Raw genomic sequence first — 27,227 nt, forward strand, 5'->3', positions numbered from 1 at the left:
ACGAAACACAAACTGACTGATTGCAGAATATTTAATAGCATTTACAATTTGTAAGTAGATTCACATATCTTTGTTCATCAGTTTAACATCTAAACCAAAATTAGTTGCTTCCACTAAAACCACGATTATGTCAACGCTGGTTGAATAAAAAAATAACGTTCAAATCACATCAAGATAATCCTTAAAAAGTTTTTCAATCATAAAAAGTGTTAATTTCGTTATATCATGAAAATTCACGATGTCCCATCGGTTCTATGGGATAAAGACACCGTGCGAACCGTATTCATACTTTTATATATATGTATGAATACTGTATGACATATATATATGCTTATACATTTATATACATTTACCATATTATTTAATTAATATCATTCCTAATAATAACGGTTTAAAGCCAATGAATCCACCTACATTTCAGTTTACTGCGGCTCAAAGCCAATGAATCCACCTACATTTCAGTTTACTGCGGTTTAAAGCCAATGAATCCACCTACATTTCAGTTTACTGCGGTTTAAAGCCAATGAATCCACCTACATTTCAGTTTACTGCAGTTTAAATCCAATAAATCCACCTACATTTCAGTTTACTGCGGTTTAAAGCCAATGAATCCACCTACATTTCAGTTTACTGCGGTTTAAAGCCAATGAATCCACCTACATTTCAGTTTACTGCAGTTTAAAGCCAATGAATCCACCTACATTTCAGTTTACTGCAGTTTAAAGCCAATAAATCTACCTACATTTCGGTTTACTGTGGTTTAAAGCCAATTAATCTACCTTTTTTTAAAGCGGAGACGGTTTACACGTAGTTCCCGTGAGCAGTTAGGCCATAGGCCCATTGTGCTATTTCCCATTTTACCTCATCCCTTTAACAGTCACCCCGTCCCTTTAATAAAGTTCACCAGGGTTGTTATTGGGTATGTGGCTATGTCTTCTGGTTCTACTGTATGTCTCCCCAGGTATCTGAGCCTAGTTCCCACCAGGGCAGGACATTGGCACCATAGGTGAATTGGAGTCTCTTCATCCTCTTCACATTTCCTGCATCTATTGGTATTTTCTACTACTTTTCCCAATATCTGCATGTGTCTCCTGAAAAGGCAGTGTCCCGTTAGTAGTCCTACCAGTAAGGTTCTATAAATACGGCACATTATGACAAGCGATCACTCAAAACATTTTTGCATAATATGCCGAAAATTGTTTCAGTAGATATATTTCTCACTTTTAAAGTGTTCGCAAAAACAAACATTTGTTTAGAAACCGGATAATATTATCTTTCAGATATTTGCATTTGAAATAAACATTAATCTTTCTTAATAATAACATTTCAATATCAAACATTAAAATGTTGATAAAAACCGATTTGTTTTTACTATAACTAAGAAGAGTATTAATTTCTCTTTACGACGACGAACAAAAGATAACAAATACTTTTATAATGCATAGACACCTGTCCAGATCTGACCTTTAGAGGCTCTATGGAATGTGATACTTGTGGCTAGTAATGTCCTTCAGAGGGTCTATGGAATATGATACTTGTGGCTAGTAATGTCCTTCAGAGGGTCTATGGAATATGATACTTGTGGCTAGTAATGTCCTTCAGAGGGTCTATGGAATATGATACTTGTGGCTAGTAATGTCCTTCAGAGGGTCTATGGAATATGATACTTGTGGCTAGTAATGTCCTTCAGAGGGTCTATGGAATATGATGCTTGTGGCTAGTAATATCCTTCAGAGGGTCTATGGAATATGATACTTGTGGCTAGTAATGTCCTTCAGAGGGTCTATGGAATATGATACTTGTGGCTAGTAATGTCCTTCAGAGGGTCTATGGAATATGATGCTTGTGGCTAGTAATGTCCTTCAGAGGGTCTATGGAATATGATACTTGTGGCTAGTAATGTCCTTCAGAGGGTCTATGGAATATGATACTTGTGGCTAGTAATGTCCTTCAGAGGGTCTATGGAATATGATACTTGTGGCTAGTAATGTCCTTCAGAGGGTCTATGGAATATGATGCTTGTGGCTAGTAATATCCTTCAGAGGGTCTATGGAATATGATACTTGTGGCTAGTAATGTCCTTCAGAGGGTCTATGGAATATGATACTTGTGGCTAGTAATGTCCTTCAGAGGGTCTATGGAATATGATACTTGTGGCTAGTAATGTCCTTCAGAGGGTCTATGGAATATGATACTTGTGGCTAGTAATGTCCTTCAGAGGGTCTATGGAATATGATACTTGTGGCTAGTAATGTCCTTCAGAGGGTCTATGGAATATGATACTTGTGGCTAGTAATGTCCTTCAGAGGGTCTATGGAATATGATGCTTGTGGCTAGTAATATCCTTCAGAGGGTCTATGGAATATGATACTTGTGGCTAGTAATGTCCTTCAGAGGGTCTATGGAATATGATACTTGTGGCTAGTAATGTCCTTCAGAGGGTCTATGGAATATGATGCTTGTGGCTAGTAATGTCCTTCAGAGGGTCTATGGAATATGATGCTTGTGGCTAGTAATATCCTTCAGAGGGTCTATGGAATATGATACTTGTGGCTAGTAATGTCCTTCAGAGGGTCTATGGAATATGATACTTGTGGCTAGTAATGTCCTTCAGAGGGTCTATGGAATATGATACTTGTGGCTAGTAATGTCCTTCAGAGGGTCTATGGAATATGATACTTGTGGCTAGTAATGTCCTTCAGAGGGTCTATGGAATATGATACTTGTGGCTAGTAATGTCCTTCAGAGGGTCTATGGAATATGATACTTGTGGCTAGTAATGTCCTTCAGAGGGTCTATGGAATATGATACTTGTGGCTAGTAATGTCCTTCAGAGGGTCTATGGAATATGATACTTGTGGCTAGTAATGTCCTTCAGAGGGTCTATGGAATATGATACTTGTGGCTAGTAATGTCCTTCAGAGGGTCTATGGAATATGATACTTGTGGCTAGTAATGTCCTTCAGAGGGTCTATGGAATATGATACTTGTGGCTAGTAATGTCCTTCAGAGGGTCTATGGAATATGATACTTGTGGCTAGTAATGTCCTTCAGAGGGTCTATGGAATATGATACTTGTGGCTAGTAATGTCCTTCAGAGGGTCTATGGAATATGATACTTGTGGCTAGTAATGTCCTTCAGAGGGTCTATGGAATATGATACTTGTGGCTAGTAATGTCCTTCAGAGGGTCTATGGAATATGATACTTGTGGCTAGTAATGTCCTTCAGAGGGTCTATGGAATATGATACTTGTGGCTAGTAATGTCCTTCAGAGGGTCTATGGAATATGATACTTGTGGCTAGTAATGTCCTTCAGAGGGTCTATGGAATATGATACTTGTGGCTAGTAATGTCCTTCAGAGGGTCTATGGAATATGATACTTGTGGCTAGTAATGTCCTTCAGAGGGTCTATGGAATATGATACTTGTGGCTAGTAATGTCCTTCAGAGGGTCTATGGAATATGATACTTGTGGCTAGTAATGTCCTTCAGAGGGTCTATGGAATATGATACTTGTGGCTAGTAATGTCCTTCAGAGGGTCTATGGAATATGATACTTGTGGCTAGTAATGTCCTTCAGAGGGTCTATGGAATATGATACTTGTGGCTAGTAATGTCCTTCAGAGGGTCTATGGAATATGATACTTGTGGCTAGTAATGTCCTTCAGAGGGTCTATGGAATATGATACTTGTGGCTAGTAATGTCCTTCAGAGGGTCTATGGAATATGATACTTGTGGCTAGTAATGTCCTTCAGAGGGTCTATGGAATATGATACTTGTGGCTAGTAATGTCCTTCAGAGGGTCTATGGAATATGATACTTGTGGCTAGTAATGTCCTTCAGAGGGTCTATGGAATATGATACTTGTGGCTAGTAATGTCCTTCAGAGGGTCTATGGAATATGATACTTGTGGCTAGTAATGTCCTTCAGAGGGTCTATGGAATATGATACTTGTGGCTAGTAATGTCCTTCAGAGGGTCTATGGAATATGATACTTGTGGCTAGTAATGTCCTTCAGAGGGTCTATGGAATATGATACTTGTGGCTAGTAATGTCCTTCAGAGGGTCTATGGAATATGATACTTGTGGCTAGTAATGTCCTTCAGAGGGTCTATGGAATATGATACTTGTGGCTAGTAATGTCCTTCAGAGGGTCTATGGAATATGATACTTGTGGCTAGTAATGTCCTTCAGAGGGTCTATGGAATATGATACTTGTGGCTAGTAATGTCCTTCAGAGGGTCTATGGAATATGATACTTGTGGCTAGTAATGTCCTTCAGAGGGTCTATGGAATATGATACTTGTGGCTAGTAATGTCCTTCAGAGGGTCTATGGAATATGATACTTGTGGCTAGTAATGTCCTTCAGAGGGTCTATGGAATATGATACTTGTGGCTAGTAATGTCCTTCAGAGGGTCTATGGAATATGATACTTGTGGCTAGTAATGTCCTTCAGAGGGTCTATGGAATATGATACTTGTGGCTAGTAATGTCCTTCAGAGGGTCTATGGAATATGATACTTGTGGCTAGTAATGTCCTTCAGAGGGTCTATGGAATATGATACTTGTGGCTAGTAATGTCCTTCAGAGGGTCTATGGAATATGATACTTGTGGCTAGTAATGTCCTTCAGAGGGTCTATGGAATATGATACTTGTGGCTAGTAATGTCCTTCAGAGGGTCTATGGAATATGATACTTGTGGCTAGTAATGTCCTTCAGAGGGTCTATGGAATATGATACTTGTGGCTAGTAATGTCCTTCAGAGGGTCTATGGAATATGATACTTGTGGCTAGTAATGTCCTTCAGAGGGTCTATGGAATATGATACTTGTGGCTAGTAATGTCCTTCAGAGGGTCTATGGAATATGATACTTGTGGCTAGTAATGTCCTTCAGAGGGTCTATGGAATATGATACTTGTGGCTAGTAGTTTTCTTTTCGAGGATTGCAGCGTTAAGCCGATTCTCAATAAATACGGAAAAGAAAAAATTATAAATTTATTTACGAAAGTGTGTTTTTTATAACCAACCCTCTTTTGCTGTCTGCCTGGCTTCCTTACAGTCCATGAAGAAAGGAGACTTCCTGCAACCACTTGATAATTACTCACATTAACCCGATGGTTATAAGTTTCTTCAGAGAAGCAATGAGCAGCTGAAAACCAAACAGAATAAACAAGCTTTTAAGGTTACTACATTTTCATTTATTTATAATGTAAATTTGTCGGAAACCCAAAATAATCTCTGTTTTAGAGGAATTAAGATTTAGAATGAACTACCAACAGATGTTAAAGAAGCTAAAAGCCTTGGTGCTTTTCGTGGGTTATGCTTAAATACTATAAATACAGAATATGTATAATATGTATTAATTGTAAAGTGTCCTCAATTTCCTTGAAATAATTTGTTAAAAGGTTTAAACTAGATATATAAATGTAATTTTTTATAACTAAATAAAAACATACAATAAAAAACTAAAAAAATATCTACACTGTGTAGAACATATGCATATATTAACAGCTCAGAAAGTAAAACTACACACTTGTTTAACCTGCCAAGACAACTACTCGTATATTGAGTTGTTAATACATATGTTCTACACAGTATATTATGTATCAACAGCTCAGAAGGAAGAACTACGCACTTGTTCCGCCTGCCAATATTGGAACAGTTTATGGGATAATTCAGAGAGCTCTGGCTTTTTGAAGACCATTCGCTAATCTGTTCCTGATGAGTATCCAATACTGACTGCCAACGCTACTGTCAGTAACTATAGTTTCTATATTGAAATTTCTTCTCATATCTATAGTTGGTTTACCTCTTCGAAGATAGATTTAATCGCCTTTATAATATCTCTACCACCCATAGGTGAACTTTACAGCTGCTTGCAATGATTCGTAACTTCTGGGCATCATGTATACAAATATTTTAAAATAAAATAGAATGTTTCAAAACTCACCACTGATCACTAGCCTGCTCCGCACTAGGCTGCCACTGCATATCTGTTTGAACTCATTACCTTCCTTGCGGAATATGGCCACCTGCCAAGGAAACTCCTTTGCTCTCACCTTCTGTCCCCCCGTTACCAATGCGGTTGTGTGTGGTGTATCCTCCAGCCCGCAATCTGGAAACATAAAGTCGTCATCATCAACCATAGCCTTTCACGTAGGACGCGCGCACCGATACTAGTCCATTGACATCTTCACAACAGTATCACAATCCAATGCACATTGCGATAAAAACAAACCATTATCTGTTGACTCGACAAAATCAGCAGTAGGCATGGTCATTATGCAAAACAAAATACCAGTAGAATATACTTCGAAAACACTCATATCAGCACAGATTAGATATGCTCGAATCAAACAAGTATTATATGCAAATATTTTCAAACTGATCATAAACCATTTATATTATTTAAAAATTCGTTATAGACATATCAGCAAGATTACATGATCTTAAAATGTGATCTTTTTGTAGAATACATTCCAGGCAAAAGTCTACAGATCGCAGAATGCAGACACACTGTAAAGGTCAGCTGACTGTCAATGATAACTTTTGAAAACGATATTAATTTACATGTAAACACTAGAATTATCAATATGGCAGTAAAACCACACTAACTAGAAGAAATTAAAAAGTAACTATGGACGACTCAGCTAAATTTAAAAATTACTGTGTTACAGGTTGGACTATATCTAAAAATAAAATAAATTCTTTGGATAAACAGTACTGGATAATGGAATCAGAAATAAATGTATGGAACGATTTAATTTATAACGAACGTGCTTTAATAATTTCGACAGTTGATAGAATGATACCAGAAATGTGATTATAAAAACAAAAATATTAGTTAGAGATGTTCTATATTGGCCAAATATGAATTCTGATATTAAATATATGATCAATGTCAAACATAGTAGTAGATCAAATCAAACCAAATATTCTAATGACATGCCAGGAAGGTATGACATATCGATATTTGTCATCTTTACATTATCGTACAATACCGAAAGACAAATTACTTTCTCCGTCACAATTATTAATGTCAAGACAACATCGTTGTAACTTACCGTTGACTAAAAGTCAGTTAAGACCAAAAGTAGTCATAATTAGAGAATAAAAAAAAGAAATTTAAATTTGGCAAAACAAAATGATAAAATATGCCGACAGAATAGTAGTTAGTCCGGATTTAAAACCTGTAAATATTGGAGATAAAGTAGTTTTTAAAAGAAAACCAGATCGTCATTGGGAGCCAGCAGTAGTAAAAGTAGTAATAAATTACATTAAATATAAATTAAATTACAAATGAAACCATATAAAATGACTACAATAAATAACATGTCTCCTTCCCGCACTGTTCGGGGCAGTCGATTTACACTTTTGTTTTGCACGTAAACCCGAATTCACATAAACACATACCTTGGGTAAGCGAACAATAAACATGGAAGAATTCAATGATATTATTACCAAAGATATAAACATTAGTAGTAAAAACGTAATGTACAAAAAGACACAAAAATGCGGTAATATCTTATATTACTATTGTTTTAATGTCGGCAAAAATCTGGCAAACTTCATCAACACGTCTAACTCTAATGATACAAACACACAACAAATAACACAACATCAATAAAATAACTTCTACCCGGTAACAGAATTTGATATTGAAAAAACTATAGCTGAACTGAAAGGAGGCTCTGCCCCGGTATTGACAATATAGAGTTTAAGACATTACACATAATGAAACAACGCCTAGTGCGTCCCGTAACACATAATTAATCTAAGTCTAGAAAGTGGTTTATTCCCAAAAAATTATAAAAAATCACCCCTATTCATAAAACGGAATGCCGTAAAGATCCACAAAATTATCGCCCGATCTCACTATTATCAAATATTGCAAAGATTAATGAACAATTGTAAGAAAATTAAAAAAAAAATACAAGCACTCAAGACGCTATTGCTAAATTAACGAATTACGTATATACCGCACTAGATTCTAACAAAAATTGTGTAGGAATATAGACTACAAAAGGTGTTCGACAGTATATCACATAAAAAAACTAATTATTAAATTAAAATCAATTGCAATAAATGGAAAGTCTTAGGATGGATAGTTGGTAAATTACCTTAATAAAAGACCCCGAGAAGTTAAATTATTATTTTTTTTTTATTTTATTTTTTTTTAATTTTTTTTTTTTATTATTATTTTTTTTTATTAGTAAAAAAAAGATACATAATTTACATAACATAATATTGAATATTGTACAGTTATTAATTACATAATATATGTATTTGATGTACCCCCATAAATAAGCAGGGCTTGTGTGTATGGGGGTGTTGTTATATTGGTTTATATTTGTTCTGATTCAGTTCAACTGTTCGGAATACTTTTTAAGGTGGCTTTTGAATTCGTTTATATTTGTATTCATGTTTCTAATTTTTTCTGGTAATGAGTTAAAAAATTTAACTCCGAGATATTCATGGTTGAACTGTCCTATTGTTTTTTTACATTTAGGAGTAGGAAGTATGGACGTTTGTCTAAGATTTCTGTTATTTTTAAAGGGTGCAATTTTATTTTGAATATTTTTTTTATAAATTTGTAATTTTGCATGGTAGAAGTATAATGCACTTAATTTTCTGACCTTAAATTGTTTGAATAAAAGTTCGGACGAATATGAATAGGGTTTTTTTAATATGGTTTTTATTATTAGTTTTTGTGATACGTAAATTGTTTGTGTTTGATTTTTATATGTACCGCCCCAGCCTATAATGCCGTATTGTATAATTGATTGACAGAAAGCGAAGTATGTGGTTCTAAGTAATTTTTCGTTTAAAATATCTCTTAAACATCTAAATATATATGATAGTTTCCTTATTCTGTTGTTCAGAATATTTATATGTGGGGACCATTTTAAACGCTGGTCTATTGTTATGCCTAGGTACTTAATATCGGTCTTGCTTTCTATGTTTGTACATAACATATTGCATTTGTGGTTTTCTGTATTTTTCACAGAGTGGATAATTATGTTTATTTCTTTAGGTGTTTCTTGTTTTTTAATGAAAAATGGTAAATAATAAGTTCTTTTTAGAATTTAAAGTCAACAGGTTTTCATCAAACCATAATTTTAGTTCATTAATATCTGTATTTGCCATGTTATTTAATTCAGACCAGGTATTTGCTTTTAGTAAATAAGTTAGTGACTCAATACCTCAAGGTACAGTTTAAGGCCATTTGTTATTTATCATATACGTAAACCAGTGGTGGTTCTGGGGTTCTGGAAGTGGGAGGTAATATTAGTAATCCGAGGGGAATATTATAAAAACGCCAACATTTTTAATTAATTTGCCGATACTTCTACGGTACCTATTCTGAAGCCGGTAGAACAATATTTGTAATTAATTTGCCGATACTCCTACGGTACCTATTCTGAAGCCGGTAGAACAATATTTGTAATTAATTTGCCAATACTCCTACGGTACCTATTCTGAAGCCGGTAGAACAATATTTGTAATTAATTTGCCGATACTCCTACGGTACCTATTCTGAAGCCAGTAGAACAACATTTGTAATTAATTTGCCGATACTCCTAAGGTACCTATTCTGAAGCCGGTAGAACAATATTGTTTTATTTAACTTTATTTGCCTTATCACTAATTATTATTTTAATGTACATTTTTTAATGAATGTTTTTAACGCCGATTGGGGAGTTCCCCTATAATTAAAAAAAATATCTATAAAAATCTATTTACCGAGATAGTTGCGTTGGATAGGTAGGTATAGGAGTGATGTGACTGGTCTTGTTGATTCTAACACTAAAAAATAATAAAAAAGCACTCTAACATTTCTTGTACATTAAATCGATCCTTCTTTGTTTGGCTTCTGCGAAATGATCAATGACACGGCTGTGAAAATTATCTATTTTCGAAATATATATTTTTTCGATGCTAAGCATTGCAAGTGATCATAGTCTATCTTGACTCATTGTATTTCTCAAAAGTGTTTTAATACATTTAAGAGTTGAAAACATCTTTATGTAGTCATTGGTATCACGTAAATAAATTGTAGTACTTTTATTATTTCTAAAAAATATTTCCTGGAAGTAATTGGTCTTTTAAAACTCGGAGACCTTTCTAAATTTTTTTGAAATGGTTTCTCTCAATTGCCAGGGCTCCTACCAGGGAGCAACTTGACAAATGTAAATTATCTCTCATAGCGAGGTTGAGGACCGACTGATATTTGGGGCTTATGAAAAAAAGATGAGTGGAGATAGTAGGAAAAATGTTGCAAAAAAGCATTTAAAATGGAAAATGCATTGAGAAAAGAATTTAAAATGCAAAATGGAAAATACCCATTTTGCATTTCCATTTGAAATGAAATTATTTGAAATAAAGCACATCTCTGATGATATCAACAGAATTCAACATTTTTAATTATACCATGAAAATCACGTCAACAATGATACACATAATTTGCGAACTAATTGAAGATGGCCATAGTTTGCAACACAAAAAACTTTCGTTCTACCCTTTTCTGACATCTCCCTCTAATACCTGAAAATCTTAGTACGTAGAAGTGCTCTATCTCACAAAGTCCTTAAAAATATATTTTGTATGATACTAAGCGCGCGTCAGACACGGTAGTGTTTACCTCCTTTGTCTTTAAGGTAAAAAAGAAAGAATATCTTTGTCGGTCGAAGTTTAAAGTAACCCATGCTAGGTACAAACAGGAGCCATTCATTTGTGCGCTAGATGTCACTGGACCCGCTACGATTACGGATTACCAATCGCCGCGAATATTTAAACTTATTTAATAATTGGCCAGTTTCTTAAATCCAAGTTCAAATTATTGCAGCATATTTTTGGGGGTCATTGTTCAAATAACCCCCTTACTATGGCTATTTAATGTCTCTAAATATGGCAAAAATATTTCATACGCAGACGACAGTACTGCTGGTACAGGGCTAGTAGGAACGCCCATTGGTAGACCAGATCGTTGCTGGAAAACTATAGAACTAGTGAACGATTTGAAGGATCTAGTACTCCCAGCTAATTCTAAACTTATTTCTTTTGATGTTGTCAATTTTTTCCCTAATATACCTATAATAGAATGTAAATCTTTAATAGCTAACTTACTAAATAGTTCCAATTTACCTAATGACTTCTCTAACGATCTTTCTCGCCTTTTTAACCTATGTTTAAACCAAAATTATTTTAAATTTAATGATGTTGTTTTTCAAATACCGGTCAGGTGTTTAACAAATACCGGTTTTTCAGAATTCGCCGAACACCTAATTAATACTAATCATACATTTAATAGAACGACAGGAGTTCAAATACTACATAAAAATAAAATAGAAATACGTCTCAATAATTTAGAATCATTGGAAATTGTAGTCTTGATAAATAATAGATGGTGATCTTTTAACCAAAATAACGTTTATTGTAGCAGAGCACACACATTACAGCCATTACAGAGACTTATACTTTTGACACTTACTTCCTGTACATGTAGTGTTACCAACTGAATGTTATTTCATTGCCATATTACAACATCCTCCCTCAATGTAATAACATTCCAATAAATCGTACAAATAACTCTTTACTCAATGATTTAGTGAGAATATCCGCTGGTTGTTCGCCAGTTTTTATGTATTTTATATTTATTTTATTATTTTTCACTAGATCTTTGACAAAGTGAAAACGAATATCTACGTGCTTCAAACGTTTAATAGATTCTGTAGCTGCAGTCAAGATTGCTGACTGATTATAACAAAAAATGTTTACCGGACAAACATTTTGAAAACCAGAAACATTCAATAAGTTTATCAACCAGCAAGCCTCACCAGCAGCCGTACTCATAGCCACATATTCAGACTCAGTTGACGACAGGCTCACAGATGCTTGTTTCTTAGAACTCCATAATATTAAACATTTTTAGAAAAAGAACATATAACCAGAAGTGGACTTTCTATCATTTATATTACCACCCCAATCTGCATCGCAAAAACCCTCTAAACCTACATCTGTGCATTTGTAAATCAACTTATAATGTAATGTATACTTAACATAGCGCAATACCCTTTTTAGAGCAGCTAACAATATATTATTTGCACAATATTGATACCTACTTAGCATTGAAACAGCAAAACATAAGTCTGGTCTTGTATAGCATACATTAACCTTGTACAGCATACATTAAACTTCCTATTATCTGCCTACATAATTTTTCAATATTTTTATCTACCTTTTGATTTTGAAAGATTTTAAAATTAAAATTTTTATCCATCGGTGTAGCCACCGGCTTACAATTTTCCATTTGAAATTTTACAAGAATATTTTTTAAGTAACTTTTCTGACTTAGTTCAGTTATACCAGATTTTAAGTTCTGACTCACATTAATACCTAGAAAATCAGATATACATCCCAAATCCTTCATTTTAAATTCACTATTCAAAGCCTTTTTAAGCTGTTTAACTTCACAGTTATTTGTTCCAAAAATTAATAGGTCATCAACATATAACAATACAAAAATTTTATCATTTCCATTATACCTTTTGTATAAACACGAATCACAGCTTGATCTTAGAAAACCCTCTCTAGTCATGACATCATTGAACTTATTATTCCAACACTTAGGAGACATTTTTAAACCATACAGTGATTTGTTTAATTTTACAATATTATCATTATTAGAATAAGCTCCTTCAGGTAACTGAATATATACCTCATCTTGGATTTCTCCATACAAAAATGCACCGGTAACATCCATTTGATAGATTTGCAAGTTTAATTTACTAGCAATAGCAACAAAAAGTCTAAAAGTGGATAATTTTGCTACTGGAGCATAAATGTCTTGATAACTAAACAAATTATCTTGTTCAAACCCCCTAGCAACCAACCGGGCTTTATATTGATTTGGAACTTTAATTTTGAACACCCATTTACTACTAACAACCTTACATGGATATACTGGCTCATTGTACACTTCCCACGTATTGTTTTCTCTCAGTGTTTGCAGCTCTCTCTCAATGGCCTCCTGCCACTTGGAAGCATCAACCCTACTCACAGCGTCTTTGTATGTCATCGGATCAGGATCAACATTAATTTGTACATTGTTGCATTTATAGAAAGAAGTTTTTTTTCTTGTTCTTTTTGATCTCTCACAGTAGGGTGCTAGTGGATTATCTTCACTCACTGACTCATTTGAACTCAACTCATCAACACATGGTTCATTATAACTTTCCGATTTGGTTTCATATAGCATATCTTCTTCAGTAGAGATTTTCATACCACCTTCATCTTCCAATGTTCTAATTTCTTCATTTACCATTGTTTTAGTCATCTGTGATGGTTTGTCTTCTAAAGATATTATCTCAATTGATTCCTGGAGTTTATTTTCAATTTCTAAGAAAATTACATCCCTCTTTGTTTCTATGGTATTCTTATGTGAAAAATATATCCTGTACCTTTTCACATCTTTGCTGTAACCAACCATTAGTCCTTTCTCACCCTTTTTGTCCCATTTTCTTCTTCTTCCTTTAGGAATGTGCGCATATACTGGTGTACCAAACACTTTCAATTGACGGATATCAAAATTTCTGTTTGTCCATACTTCAAAGGGAGATTTTCCGTTTACTTTGCTTTTTCCAGTCCTATTAAGTACAAAAACTGCGGTATTTACAGCTTCTGCCCATAGTTTTTTTGGTAAACTTTTTGCATGCAGCATTGTCCTTGCAGCCTCCACTAGAGTCCTATTTTCTCTTTCAGCCTTTCCATTTTGCTCTGGAGTATATGGAACAGTCGTTTGATGGGTTATACCACGCTTTGAGAACATTTCTTTCACATCTTTGTTTATAAATTCCAGTCCATTGTCACTTCGGAAGATTTTAACCTTATTTCCAGTTATATTTTCAGTTTTATTTAGAAAGTCTTCAATACTATTATTGATGTCGTATTTATTTTTAACAAAATAAACATATCTAAAATTTGAGTAGTCATCTTTAAACAGAACAAAGTACTTCGACCCTCCTAATGACATTTCTTCCATTGGGACACACGTATCCGCGTGAATTACTTCACATGTCTTCTTGCTGGTGTAATTACTTTTAGGAAACGGCAATCGATGAATTTTTCCTTGTAAACAACTTTCACATTTCGGAACTAATGTTTGTTGTGAATCGATGTTGTTTTTCTGTAAAACTTCCTTGACATACTCAAAGTTTTGATGAGCTAATTTTTCGTGCCACAAATTAAAATCATTCAGTTCTGATTTTGCCACAATTGCTGTATTGCATTTAAAACGTAAATCCATATAATAACCGCTTCCGTCTCGTTTTGCAACGGCACAAATAACTCCATCCTTGTAAAATTTGCAAGACTTGTCATCTGTCATCATAACATGGCCTTTTTTAATAGCGCGATTGACAGAGAACAGATTAACTTTCAAATCTGGTACGAATAACACGTTGTCTATGGTAGTGTCAACCCATTCCGTGTTGTTTTCCACCTGTACCGCCATCTGGCCGCAGCCCAACACACTAATTGACTGGCCATTACCGACTATCACTGATTTATTCAAAATTTCTGTTAAATTTGTAAATAAGGCTTTATCACAACACATATGTTCATCCGCACCGGTGTCTACGAGCCACTTAGAATCTTGATAATTGTCGTAAATTTTATTTAATACGACAAACGCATTACTTTTCTTTGTGTTGTATTTACTTGAGTCTTTATTTTAACTAAACCAGCACTGCGATTTATAATGTCCAAATTTGCCACAATAATAACACTTGTCATTTTTGTTTTCTTCATTGTTATTTTTATTTTTCCTACATTCGCTCTGGAAATGTCCGATTTTTCCACACTTAAAACACTTTCCATTTTTTTTATTTTTCATCACGAAAGCTGACGATGATGGGGTTTGTTGAAGTTCATCATTCTTTTCAATAAATCTTTCTTCCTCCATCAACAACCTGGCCACTAAGTTTTCCAAGGTTTGTTTGTCATCAGGGGCAGATTCCCAAGCCGAAACAAAATGTTTATATTCTTCTGGTAGCGACATGAGTATTTTAGTTATAACAAATTTCTCAGAAATTTCTTCTCCCAATTGTTTTAACTGGTTCTGTAATTCTTGTATTTTTGATAAAAATGCAGACATTTCTGTTCCTTTTTCATATTTGTACTGAAAAAATCGCTGTTGTACAATATGAATGCTGGTCTCCGTTTTTTGTTCATACACACTCTGCAACTTTTTCCACATTTCCGTTGAAGTAGAACATGATATAATGTGTAACATAATGCTTTCTGTTATCCTTGTGACTATTAAGGACTGAGCCTTTGCATCCTTGTTTTCCCAAATAATTTTCTGTGCACTTTCTTCAGGTTTTGTACTCCGACCTTCCACTATATCCAGCCATCCTTGTCCACGTAACAATACTGCAGTCTGGAACTTCCACACATTCCAGTTTCTTGACCCCTCCAATTTTAACATGTTCTGATTGGCTTCCATCATTACAAGATGTTTTTCCTCTTTTCACATGTGCCTGGGCCCTTAACCTGTAGTCTTGATAAATAATAGATGGTGATCTTTTAACCAAAATAACGTTTATTGTAGCAGAGCACACACATTACAGCCATTACAGAGACTTATACTTTTGACACTTACTTCCTGTACATGTAGTGTTACCAACTGAATGTTATTTCATTGCCATATTACAACAGAAATCTCAAAAGGAAATAAAAATAAAAATAATTACCCAATTTCAAACAAACAGATAGAACTAACTAAAAGCCCTATTTTAAAGATGTTTCCTTTCTCCCTGGGTAATCCCCACCCCTCCCCGACCCCACTACCTACTCCGCTGCCCTGATGCTCTCTCCCTCACATTTATATACTTTCTCTTTCTTTATTGTTTACTTAATAATCTTCCTCTGTATTATATTTTAGTTTATATTTGTACTGTCCTGATGAAGGTTGAGTCCAACCGAAACCGGTCGACGTATATAAATGTAATAAAGTGGTTTAAAACAAAGATATTCTTTCATTTGTGTAATAATGTCAAGCCACAAAGTGTTTGCTTCCTTCGATAATAAATATTTTAATTCACTACCCGAAAGTATCCAAAATATAAATAACAACAAAGATTTTAAACTTCACGTTAAAAAACACACTGAATACTTTTGCATATTACTTAAATAAAAACGAACAAAATGACATATCCTCCCATACACACTAGCCAACTTTATTATGGTGGTACATCTTATGTTTAAAATTATATGAAATAATCACTGTATTTTCTGTAAATTCGTAACATTATTTTTTTTGTGATAAAATATTTAAAAAAAAAATGTTTTTGTGTATAATAATAAGATAGTAAGTAGGTGGTAAGTAAAATTTGTAAAATGCCCTTGAGGTGATTTTTCACAAAAACGGCGCTATAAAATGTATAAAGTTGTTGATATAATGGGCGTGCGTGTTGGCCTTGCAAAGATTAAAATTACTCGTTAATAGTACGCAGAAATCCTGTAGCTTTCAGAAGATTTTGTACATTTCATATATAATATTTACACGATGATGCAGTACATTTTTTATCACACTAGGCTAATGCCCGTGTTGTGGTAGTCATACATAAAATACTTCATTAATAAAATATAATAATAAACAGATAAAAAGTAAGAATATGAAAATCTGCAAATGTAGAAATCAAAAGTAAGGTAAGGAATAAAGAAAAATAATATTTTAATTGAAATAGAACTGAATGTTGAAATAAAAATTGTAGGTATTCTACTACAAGAGTATACATGTTTAAAATTCGTGCCATGTAAGAAATTGGAAAGAAGGTTTGAGAGAGTAAGTAATTTATTTTATTTTTTATACATATAGGTATTTATTATTTTTTTAATAGTTTTTATAGAAAGTTCGTCCCCTTTCAAATAACCAATGTTTTATTCTGGCAATAAAAAGGGAGTTAGAATTATACGACTTTATTTCGGTACTCAATGTAGGTATTATATATTTTTTACTAAGCTATAATTTACTAAGCATGTTAAACAGGATAAATGCAATAAATTATTATAAGTTATTATTAGTCGCCTGTAATATAAATATAAATTTAAAATTGTAATGATCTGCCCTTTCTACTTCAAACTTTTCCTTCTCTTCTTTCTACGATACATTTTCCTTAAGTCCCGTAGGTAACTTTTCCATAAGGCTTTGGTTATATATATATCCGGGGTAGGAAGGTCCTCCCTGCCGTCTTTTCTTTATTACACACCCCTTCAAGTGTGTACATCCTAGTTTGTCTACGTGACGTACGACCTTGAACGTACTCATTTCACGTGACGGTTCAGTATAAAAAGGCTTCACCGAACGTTGTGTTGGGTTTTTGTTTCTCGGTTTAGAAACCTAGTTATTTATGTTTTGTGTGGTATCCCTTGGTTCTTTTGAGATAGAGTGAGTTGAATCCATTACCGCTGTTTTTCAAAACCATTTCATAAACCTTATCTTCTAAGTCGCCTGCTCACCCCCCCCTAGCTACTCGATTCTACCTATCGTAGGGTAATGTGAATTAATAAAGTGTTAGATTTTATATATGTGATATACATACGATAAATTTATGGTGTTAGTTGTCGGCGCCATCCATGTATATATTTTGGGAGGGGAAGGAGAGGAAAGGAAATGAATTTTTTTCAAGTTAAGATTGGCTCCTCCGCTTACCAAACAAAACTGATGGATGATAATTTGAGCAAGGCGATCGATATCTGCGTGTCTGGATATCACAACCGGCCGGGTCTCCCCTTGTTCCAAATCGGCAACCTTCACGCCAGAATAAAGAAAACCAGGTCTCTTCACCAATTTCAGAATTGCCCCAATCTCAAACACCTCCAGGATAAACTACTTTACTGAGTGTAGAAGGGGAAAACCATAACATCCCTTTATCACGAATCTAGTCGCGAAAGTGTGACACGTAAGGTCCTAAGTTACGAGCCACCTCTAGAAAACATTGTAACTCCCACGTCGTCGGGGATTTACATCCCTTTCTAGGTCAATACATATATAACACACGACGATCTTGTCGACATTTTGCCCGCTTATTAACGATAGGTTGTGTGCCTACCCATTCAGCCAATTATCATGTGAGATATATGTAAGGTCTACTCGATATGCCAAATTTGGGATGAGGACTGTCTGTATTTTAATATTTGGTTCCAGTATTTATTTTATGAGGTTACTAGCATCCTCGTGTATTAGGTATGGGTAACTTCTACTGAATACCTATCCTCTCAGGTAAGGTATAAACGGATAATTGGTTTGATTTTTTGCATTTAATTTAAAGAGGCTGCCTACCTCTCGAAAGATACCTGTTGAGAAAAGTTGTTCGGTTGGTAGTTTTATTTCGGAGATTACCATCTCTCTCTTCCGACTTTAGATTTGTTTTTGTGCATCCCAATTCGTAACTTAGAAAGTCAAACAATAGATGAAAAGTATTAAATTAGAAAAGTCAAATAACAGAAGAAAAGTTTTCATTTTGTTCCGTCTGGTTGCATCCGAACGCTTTCAATTTGGGACGGCATACGCTAGCAAAACTTCCCCTTTGACTGACTGTACTCCGCGCCTCTCGGCCTATATATGAAAAGTCATTGGCCTGTCTCTCACTCACAGCTGATTGACAATCCGTCTAGGGTATTCCTTTTAATGATAACATTATTTGGGCGGCAGGTGTCGTAAACTTAGTTGTATCCGTCTTTTAAAGGGGGTCCTCTGGAATTTAATAAATAATATAAAAAACTCACCCAGTTAGGCACCTCTCATTCTCAGCGTGAAGCTTACCTGGTTACACTATATAGCTAAATCACTTTAATTTTCGACCTCCTCCCTACGCTTATAAAAGGGTAATTAAATATTCCTGTAAATAAAATTGTACCTCCCTAATCTGTTAGGATTCGAACCCACAGTTAATAATCTATTTGATTCTCTGGTTTTCGGTCTCCGTGGATAGAATGCCATCTCGCCAAATCAATAACTTGCCCGATTAAACACTTCCTGCCTTTAAGTACATTCACTCTATTTTAAAACGCAATCAATATTTTTATTATTTTCATGTTTTTAAGACAAGCAATCTAGTTCGAACTGTATACGAAATCACGTTTAAATCAACACAACTTTATAACACAATCGCGATTGCACAACACCTGGCGCCCCTGAGGTGGGTTTTTACAAAACGGCGCTCTACAAATTATCCAATTATTATTATTGTCATTATTATTAATTGTTTTCTCACTGAGTCCAACCACTTTCACTTCGCACAAAACCGGTTCAATAATATTTCACTTTAGTTCAAAATTCCACAATACTATTAACACCATCTGAATCCACTAATTCACTGCAATTTCACACAACACTTCTCATTTGTATAGATTTCATGGAGCTGTCAACGCACTCAAGTTCCAAACCTGACTGCCCTCCGGTCTCTCCTTTCCCGTAGGAATCTGTTTACTCAAGGCCTGTCTGTCAATAAATCTTCCGTCGTTGTTTAAACAAAAAATTTTTTAGAGCACGTTATTTTATTATTTATCGTTTATTTTTGTGGATGTCCAAAACATCACAAAATATTTCCAGAGTAAAAATAAATGCCGCCGACGGGAATTGAACCCGCGCCTTCTGATTTCCGGTCAGACGCTCTGTTTTCAATTTGTATTGATATAACAGGCGACTAATTATTTCTTATATTAATTTACTATCCCTTGTGCATAAAACCCCTGTCTTATAAACATTAGTTTATCATTAAAAAATAAGAATAAATACATTTTGTAATATACATACCATGTTCAAATTTATCACTTTCACTGATTCCACAAAAACACAAAAATAATAAAAATTTCACTAAAATCATTTTTGAAAAGAATTAAAACGACGCGTCGCCAGCAACTAAATATCACTGAATCCGCATTTATTACACAAGAGATACTAACTCTTATAAATAGAATGAGCGTTTTTTCGCCGCACAAAATAAAGAATTTATCAGCAAACATTGGTTTTTGAGCTAAAATTTCAAATATTAACCAGTAATATCAGCAAAGGTTTTTTTTACTAAAAGGCATATATTTTTTTAATTATATAGTTAAACAGTTTCGACCTTCCGCTACGGTCCTCCACGGTCGCATCGAACGCCACGACCTAGTCGCGCCATCTCTTAGGTCGGCTAGTAGCCAATTCAGAGAAATGTGTGCGCGTGTGTGCGTGTGTGTGTGTCACCAAATGTTAAAGAATGCATTGTCATCGACAACAAGTTTACTGCCGAGTTTCAGTTCGATCATATGTCGGGAAGTGGGTTAATTTACACTTCCAAGATTTGCAGTCATTCATTCTAGACAACAAAATCGAAATTCAATTAGATGTATTCAAGAAAGCTATCAGAAAATCTCCATAACACCGGTAGGTACTTAAAATAGTTGATAAATTATTACCGATACACCTTTTGAATAATTTTGTTCAAACCCTAGTGTTATGAGTTGCCCATATCCTCCGTAAAATAAGCATCCTTACGACCACAAATCATAGAGGATACACCACCACATCTATCACATAGCAATATAGTGTAAAACATGCCTTGGTCACGTGCAATCAAAAGGATCACCTTATATGGTGATCGATGATAAACAGCAATAAGCGCTAATGAAAAAATCATGCCCATAACACGAAAGATTAACTACGGACGAGGGGGAAATAAGAGACGGAGAGACGAAACTGGAGCAGGAGAGACGAAAACACAGCGGGACTGCTCTTGAGTTGGGAGAACTCGGCAATTCAGGGTAGAGAGCCGTGGACTTCAGGTGGGAGTCAGGAGACGAGCCACCGTCAGATGTGTGGGTTATTACCCACACATAGCTGTGAGGCTGAATGCAGATTTACTCTGGAGGGTTGAACCACGCGATGGACACGAAAGAAGAAACCCGAACGTTTTACATCGGTTCACTTTTAAGCGCTTTTAAATATATGGTACATCTAACAAACGTAATGTCGGACATAGAGTAAACAGAGCCAGTAATTTCCAGCGCACACTTGTTCCATGCAATAGTTTAGGATAATTTAGTAACTAACCTGAACTAGATATACCTGAGATTGTTATTAATAAAAAAGAGAAGTGTTATACTTTGTTATAACACTACACAAAAAGAGAGACCCCGACCAACTGGCCTAATTTTAATCAACTTCTCCTATTTTCAACAATAACAATGTGTAACCTGACATGACGTACTGTCTGTAAATTTGTTTGTGTGTTTTGTTTCCGCTTTAACATGGTGGCCGTGTTGGATTCACAAAATCAATATCATAGTAGGTACCTACTTTGTGACGTTACTGTGGGCAAATTGTATTATTCCGTATTTGACATATTAACCATGTTAATTATGTAGGGGAGACCGGGGATTGTACCATGTTCCATGGGTCAGTAGTGCCGAGGCGAATAACTATAATAGGTACATTTAAGATTCGTCGTCAGGCGTTGGCCCTGACACATGCGGGTGCGGACATTGCACCAATAGCCCGCGGGACAGAGTGACCCAAACGATGTTACTTCAGGTCCGGTTTTTAAGTATTTATTTGAAATGACTGTTGGGGGCTAGTTGTATCGATTTACCGGGTGATGATTGTGCCGGTACAATTGACCCCGTGCTCTGTGAGCTACAGCTCCCAAGTCTTACGATCTCAAGTGCGTGTCCGTCCGTAACATTTTGTCCAAACCCTTCTCGCTTTATGTATGCTCGTCCAAAAACAAATATTAAGTTTTTGAAGTCTTGTCGAGATTTTAATAAAGCTATTGTATTTTTATTTTATCAGATGCCGCGAAACAGAAAAAAAAAACGCCAAGCAAATTATCTATTTTTTTGTTATAGTTTATTAAAACTGTTGTGGAAGGAGGTCAAAAGGTCCCGAAGTGGTCCAGAAATCGGAAGCAAGAAAGTGATAAAATTGAAAGTCGGAAAAATGTCGACGAATGAGGAAGAAATTAAAGAGAGATGGTAAATTTTTTTAGGAAGTCACTCCAGCGATGAACTAGGTATGAACGACGTCATTCCGGCGAGGTACCAGTTATGAACGACGTCATTCCAGTGAGGAACCAGGTATAAACGACACCATTTCAGCGATGAACTTAGTATGAACGACGTCATTCCAGTGAGGAACCAGGTATGAACAACGTCATTCCAGCGACGAACCAGGTATGAACGACATCATTTCAGCGACGGACCAGGTGATGAACGACGTCATTCCAGCGACGATGTAGGTAATAAAGCGGGGAAGGAGATGGGGAGGAGGAAGGTGCGGAAGTACCTGGCTAGTCACCAAACATGGCCAAAGCCGTTTCAATTTTGAATTGTGGTCTTATATCTGAAAGGTAGCTCGGTAGTCGAGAGCGTTACCCTAAAAATAAACAATAACTGGTTTGCCTCTCCTGATTAGTTGAGGTGATAAATGTTCTTGTACCCAGTCGACTCGCATCGTGTTATCGCAACAAACGCAGAACAATGTTCAACAGTAGGTATATCGCGTGCAAATATTAGGCAATGTCAAGTCTGTTATCATATTACAGATTAAGTCCGCTAGCATCAATAGATAAGCAATAAGCATACTACGTTCAAGAACTGTGTTTCCACGAAAGTCTAATCGTTTTATTTTAATTTAGGGATAACAAATATAATGTTGGTTTAGGTATGCATTTTCGATTGACTTAACTGAGAAACCAATTAATGATTTCTTATGTATGTATTTTACATATTAGGTAGGTATATATCTATAATTACAACAAGAGTTACACCATAATATATTTTGTACTTAGGTTTATTTGAGATATGAATATATTTTTAATGCATTTTGAACAGAGATTTTACATTTATTGTCATTACAGTTGAAGATATCTACATATTTGAAGAGTGGAAGATACTCTCAGTATTACCCTGGAGTAAGACCACCAACAGAATTGACTCTTTTAGAGGAAATGAAGCAGTGAGCATGAAGAAACAGAGAGGCCGACAAATCGTTCCACAGCAGAGCATTTGAACTCAAGAACGAGTCGTAGAAGCGACCCGTTCTCATGTGGCAAATGTCAACCGTGCACATATGTTGGGCGCGAGTTTGGCGTGTTTCCCGACCATGCACCGGTGCCGAAAGGATCAATGACGCTAGTTCCTCGGAACGTCTTCCATTGTAATACCAGTAGAACAGGGACAGCATACCTTTATAGGTGAGGTTGGGTTAGGTCCTAACCTATTAGGTTCCCTTTTTGAGGTTAGGTCAGGTTAGGTTAGGTAATTATAGGTGAAGTTGGGTTAGTTTACTATAGGTTAGGTTAGGTTACATTTTTAAGGTTATGTTGGGTTAAATTAGGTTACGTTAAGTAATTACTTATTTTATTTATTTATAAATTTACGCCCGGCTTGGCTTTTACATGTTATTTTCTTATTTTTTTTACAAAGAACATCTAAATAAACGCAACAAAAAAAAAATTAAAAAAAAAAAATATAGGTGTCAAAGTAAAATAAAAAAACAAAATCAAAAAGAAAATAGAAGATATAATAAAACACAACCTCTTAAACAAAAACAATGTCAAAACGAAATAAAGTGGAAACTAGACACTCCACAAAGCAAGATGGAAATATATAATACTAGGAAAATTACAAAACTTTGGTAAGATAAACAGAGCTACGTAGTTTCTATAGTTAAATTGGTTCCATGATAACTCAACACAGTGACAATTCAACACACCTTGGGTTGTTATTAGAAACGATGAAAAAAAAATAATAGTATGTACATAATTAATTAGTGTGATCTATTTACTAATAATTTCTCAAATATTTATCTTCTTATAACTTCTCCATTCTCTTCTTGCAACCCAAACTACCTGTATATCATTTTTCTTTTTTATATTATAGTACCTAATGTATAGATTCTATGTCCGCAAACTGTTCACTGACAAGAGGATTGCATGCACGAGATACATGGCATTCTTCATTACAGATGATTAAATCTAGGATTCGGTTATTGAATTTTTTTATGTGATTATATTGTTTTAATTTGGAGTAATAAATTGTGTCAGTAAGTGAGGAACTAATTGTATTTAAGATTCCAGGTGTTAAGTATGAATCATGCATTTCCCATATTATGGTGAGCATATTAAAGTCTCCAATTACTGCAATCTGATATTATTTCCTATGTGGATAATAATTTTGAAAGAACTGTAACCATTTCTGTCGAATATTGTTATAATTTTCAACTTCATATTTGTGTGAATAAAAATTCTTATCATCAAAAGTTCTCCATGATAAAGTTGATCAATGTGTAGGTATACTGTTTGAAATTAATGAATTCAGTCAAGGAGTTAATCAGTAACGAGGTTATCAGTTTGAGTCTAAAAATACAAATGGTGATTAACTGACCGAAAACACGATTCATTCCAAACATCAATGTCATTGCGGTTTAGTTGGTTTTCTGCTGTACATTAATTAAAACCTCAAATTATAATATTGAATCAGTGAAGACAATATTAGCAACTCTCAAACGACAATTAGAACAGTCACTAAAAGATTCGGTTGCATCAAGGAATTAGCGTTGCCGCTCTCAACCCTATCTACTCGGATTGTGTATATAGAAATTATTTCATTAATATCATTCCTTAAAATATTAATATTGAAACATTTGCTTACTGCGGCTTAAAGCCAATGAATCCGCCTACATTTTGCCATTTTAGCAAAGTTGCCAATAGTAGTAATCCCCTTAGTTCATATTTACTATATCATTAGATTTAGCAGTCTCCCGCTCGGACACCCTGTAGATTCAGCAGTCTCCTACTCGGACACCCTGTATAGAAATGAGTTGTATGATTTTGACTTCTTTCGAAAGGAAAGTCTTATTTCACGTTTTCTTCTTCTGGAGTTTTTGAATAAATTCTGACTTCGTTGGCCGCTGACCACTTTAAATAGGTCAACTATTAATTATCTATGTTTGAGTTCACAATTTGTTTAGAATTTGGATCTACCTTTCGATCCATCGACATATTTTTAATTTGTAAAGAGGTTTTCTAGTGAATATTGGGACCATTTTTAATTTGGAATTGAAAAGTAAACTCTTTGACATTGCCATTTATATAAATAGATATAATAACTGCTCCCAACAGTCTGTGTTTGAACTCGCGTGTAGGGATAGGGGGGGGAGTAACAAGCAGGAATTACATTACTTAGAGGTGTTCAATATAAATACTATAAAGTATTTTATACCTACCTGGGGATTATAGTATCTGTTTTTTGCAGATTCTTCAGAATTTGTAGGGACCGAAAACAAAACTTTTAAGCGTGTTTCAGTGTTATATAAATTAGTTGTAGGTATTACTTCAGAATATTCTTTCAAATGAGAATTCCACACTGTTGAAGCGTACTGTAGGTGACTCACGACATCTTATAAATAATATTTAAAGAATAACAAATTTAAATGTTATTTATTATTGCCACAGCACTAGAAGTTATTCAAATTCTCCTGCAAGGGTTTGATATAATTTCCACAGCTTTGTCGTCAGCAAACATCATGGAAAATGCTGGTTAAATCTGAATAAGGTATACTTACATGATGCAATTCTGGAGAGGTTTAAATAACCTTGTTTGATGTAATCGTGACCTTGTTTAGTAATTTTAACATTCTAATACGTAGTACCTACATTATCGCGTCGGAATACGAATAGGTCTAAAAAGGAAAAGAAATTAAATTATTAGCCAATGAAGTACATTCAGGAACATTATGTCAAAGAGCGAGAGGTTAGCACCTGTATTCAACAACGGGAACGGGTCCTTTTTTCAATTGGTAGAGATTTCGTATGTTTGCTTTCAATCGCGAAATGACGCTCACAAACAAACGCAGTTCTTGCTAGCACTGGATTATCGAATCGGTCGAATAGAATATCAGCCTGAACAGCTTTTAACACAACACGGCGTTAATTTATAATCTTGAAGAATTCTAGCACGCAACATTATTTTTAGATGGGTAAAAGATCGGAAAACGTAAACTGACTTCAACCTTCGAAATGGCGTCTTGGAACTTTGCGTTAATTTCATAACCCACGCATAGCCTCTCTTTCTGTTACACGAGTCGCTATGGTAGAGAGCGAGAGATCAAACTACAATTTTTGCTCTGAGCCAATGAGATCTTAGCTTTCAGCCACAACAGGTTTGTCTGTAATAAAATGGGTTGGGGACGTCACGCCTCATCGTGGTTACTAGGTAGATATACGCCCCTGTTACTGTCCCTTTTCTTATACACCTTTCTAATAGGACCAGTGCGACGGATCATAGCAACTGACAAAATATGCCTATCTCTTTCCCCCTCATGTGGAGTGAAGAGTAAATCCGAGTGATAAAGAGTGTCAGAATACTTCCATTCCACTGCACTAAAGAAATACCGTAGGCAAAAATACCTCTGTCTCTTTTCCCCATACTACTTTCCAACAATCAGAAGTAGTTTAAAGTACGAAGTGCTTCAAGACCTGTGACATTTACAAATACTTAGGAACCAGGCATTTTGGAGATTTGTCTCAAGTACAAAGTACGGCATGAAAACACCCGGTACTTTTACTGGGTACTATAAATACGCCTCTCTATTGTAAATATAATTCGTGACTTCATCGATCGATGATTGTGTGCAAACTCTAGTGCTGTGACGCACCACGGATTTTGTTTCGGGCGAGAACTAATAATAAAACATACTAAGCACACTTCATTAGATATTATTTTTAATTCAAAAATCAAAATGTTTCAATTATGAGTAGATTGTTTCCTTCGTTAAACATTTCGTGTATGCAGACGATACGGCACTAATACACGTAATATCACACAATTACTGCAATGAACCTTATGCAGCTTGATTTCAATGCCCTACTGAAATGGTCTGATGACGCGGGCCTTTCAATAAAAGCTAAATAAACTAAAATCATGCACATAAGATCTCCACACGCCAGATATAATGAAATACATTCGGTACATACACGCACATTTGACTGCATATCTACATAAAAATGTTGCACAGCCATGTTGCTGTGGAACCATTGAATTTGTATTGAAAAAAAAAATATATATATATCTGGGTGTAACCATTGACTGCTACATGAAATGGTATGTACACATTACTAATGTTTGTAAACGTTTACGGGCTATAGTAAGTAAGATTCATAAAATAAAATACTT

General features: G+C 35.0%; 1 protein-coding gene across 1 annotated transcript in view; it reads right to left on the reverse strand.

The window, feature by feature from the left end:
* LOC149416460 (transmembrane protease serine 9-like) overlaps window positions 1-19,958 on the reverse strand; it is a 39,547-nt gene extending 19,589 nt beyond the window's left edge. The window contains exons 1-3 of the mRNA XM_089641703.1: window positions 19,828-19,958; window positions 5,959-6,123; window positions 5,036-5,157 (exon numbers count right to left, since the gene is read on the reverse strand). Coding sequence (XP_089497829.1) covers window positions 5,036-5,157; window positions 5,959-6,123; window positions 19,828-19,897 — 357 coding nt within the window. The 5' untranslated portion in view covers window positions 19,898-19,958. The remainder of the gene's footprint in view (window positions 1-5,035; window positions 5,158-5,958; window positions 6,124-19,827) is intronic.
* Between the last annotated feature and the right edge of the window lie 7,269 nt (window positions 19,959-27,227).

This window comes from Hesperophylax consimilis, chromosome 17 (genome assembly GCF_061612785.1).
Source record: "Hesperophylax consimilis isolate HC1 chromosome 17, BYU_Hcon_1.0, whole genome shotgun sequence".
Taxonomy (NCBI): Eukaryota; Metazoa; Arthropoda; class Insecta; order Trichoptera; family Limnephilidae; genus Hesperophylax; species Hesperophylax consimilis.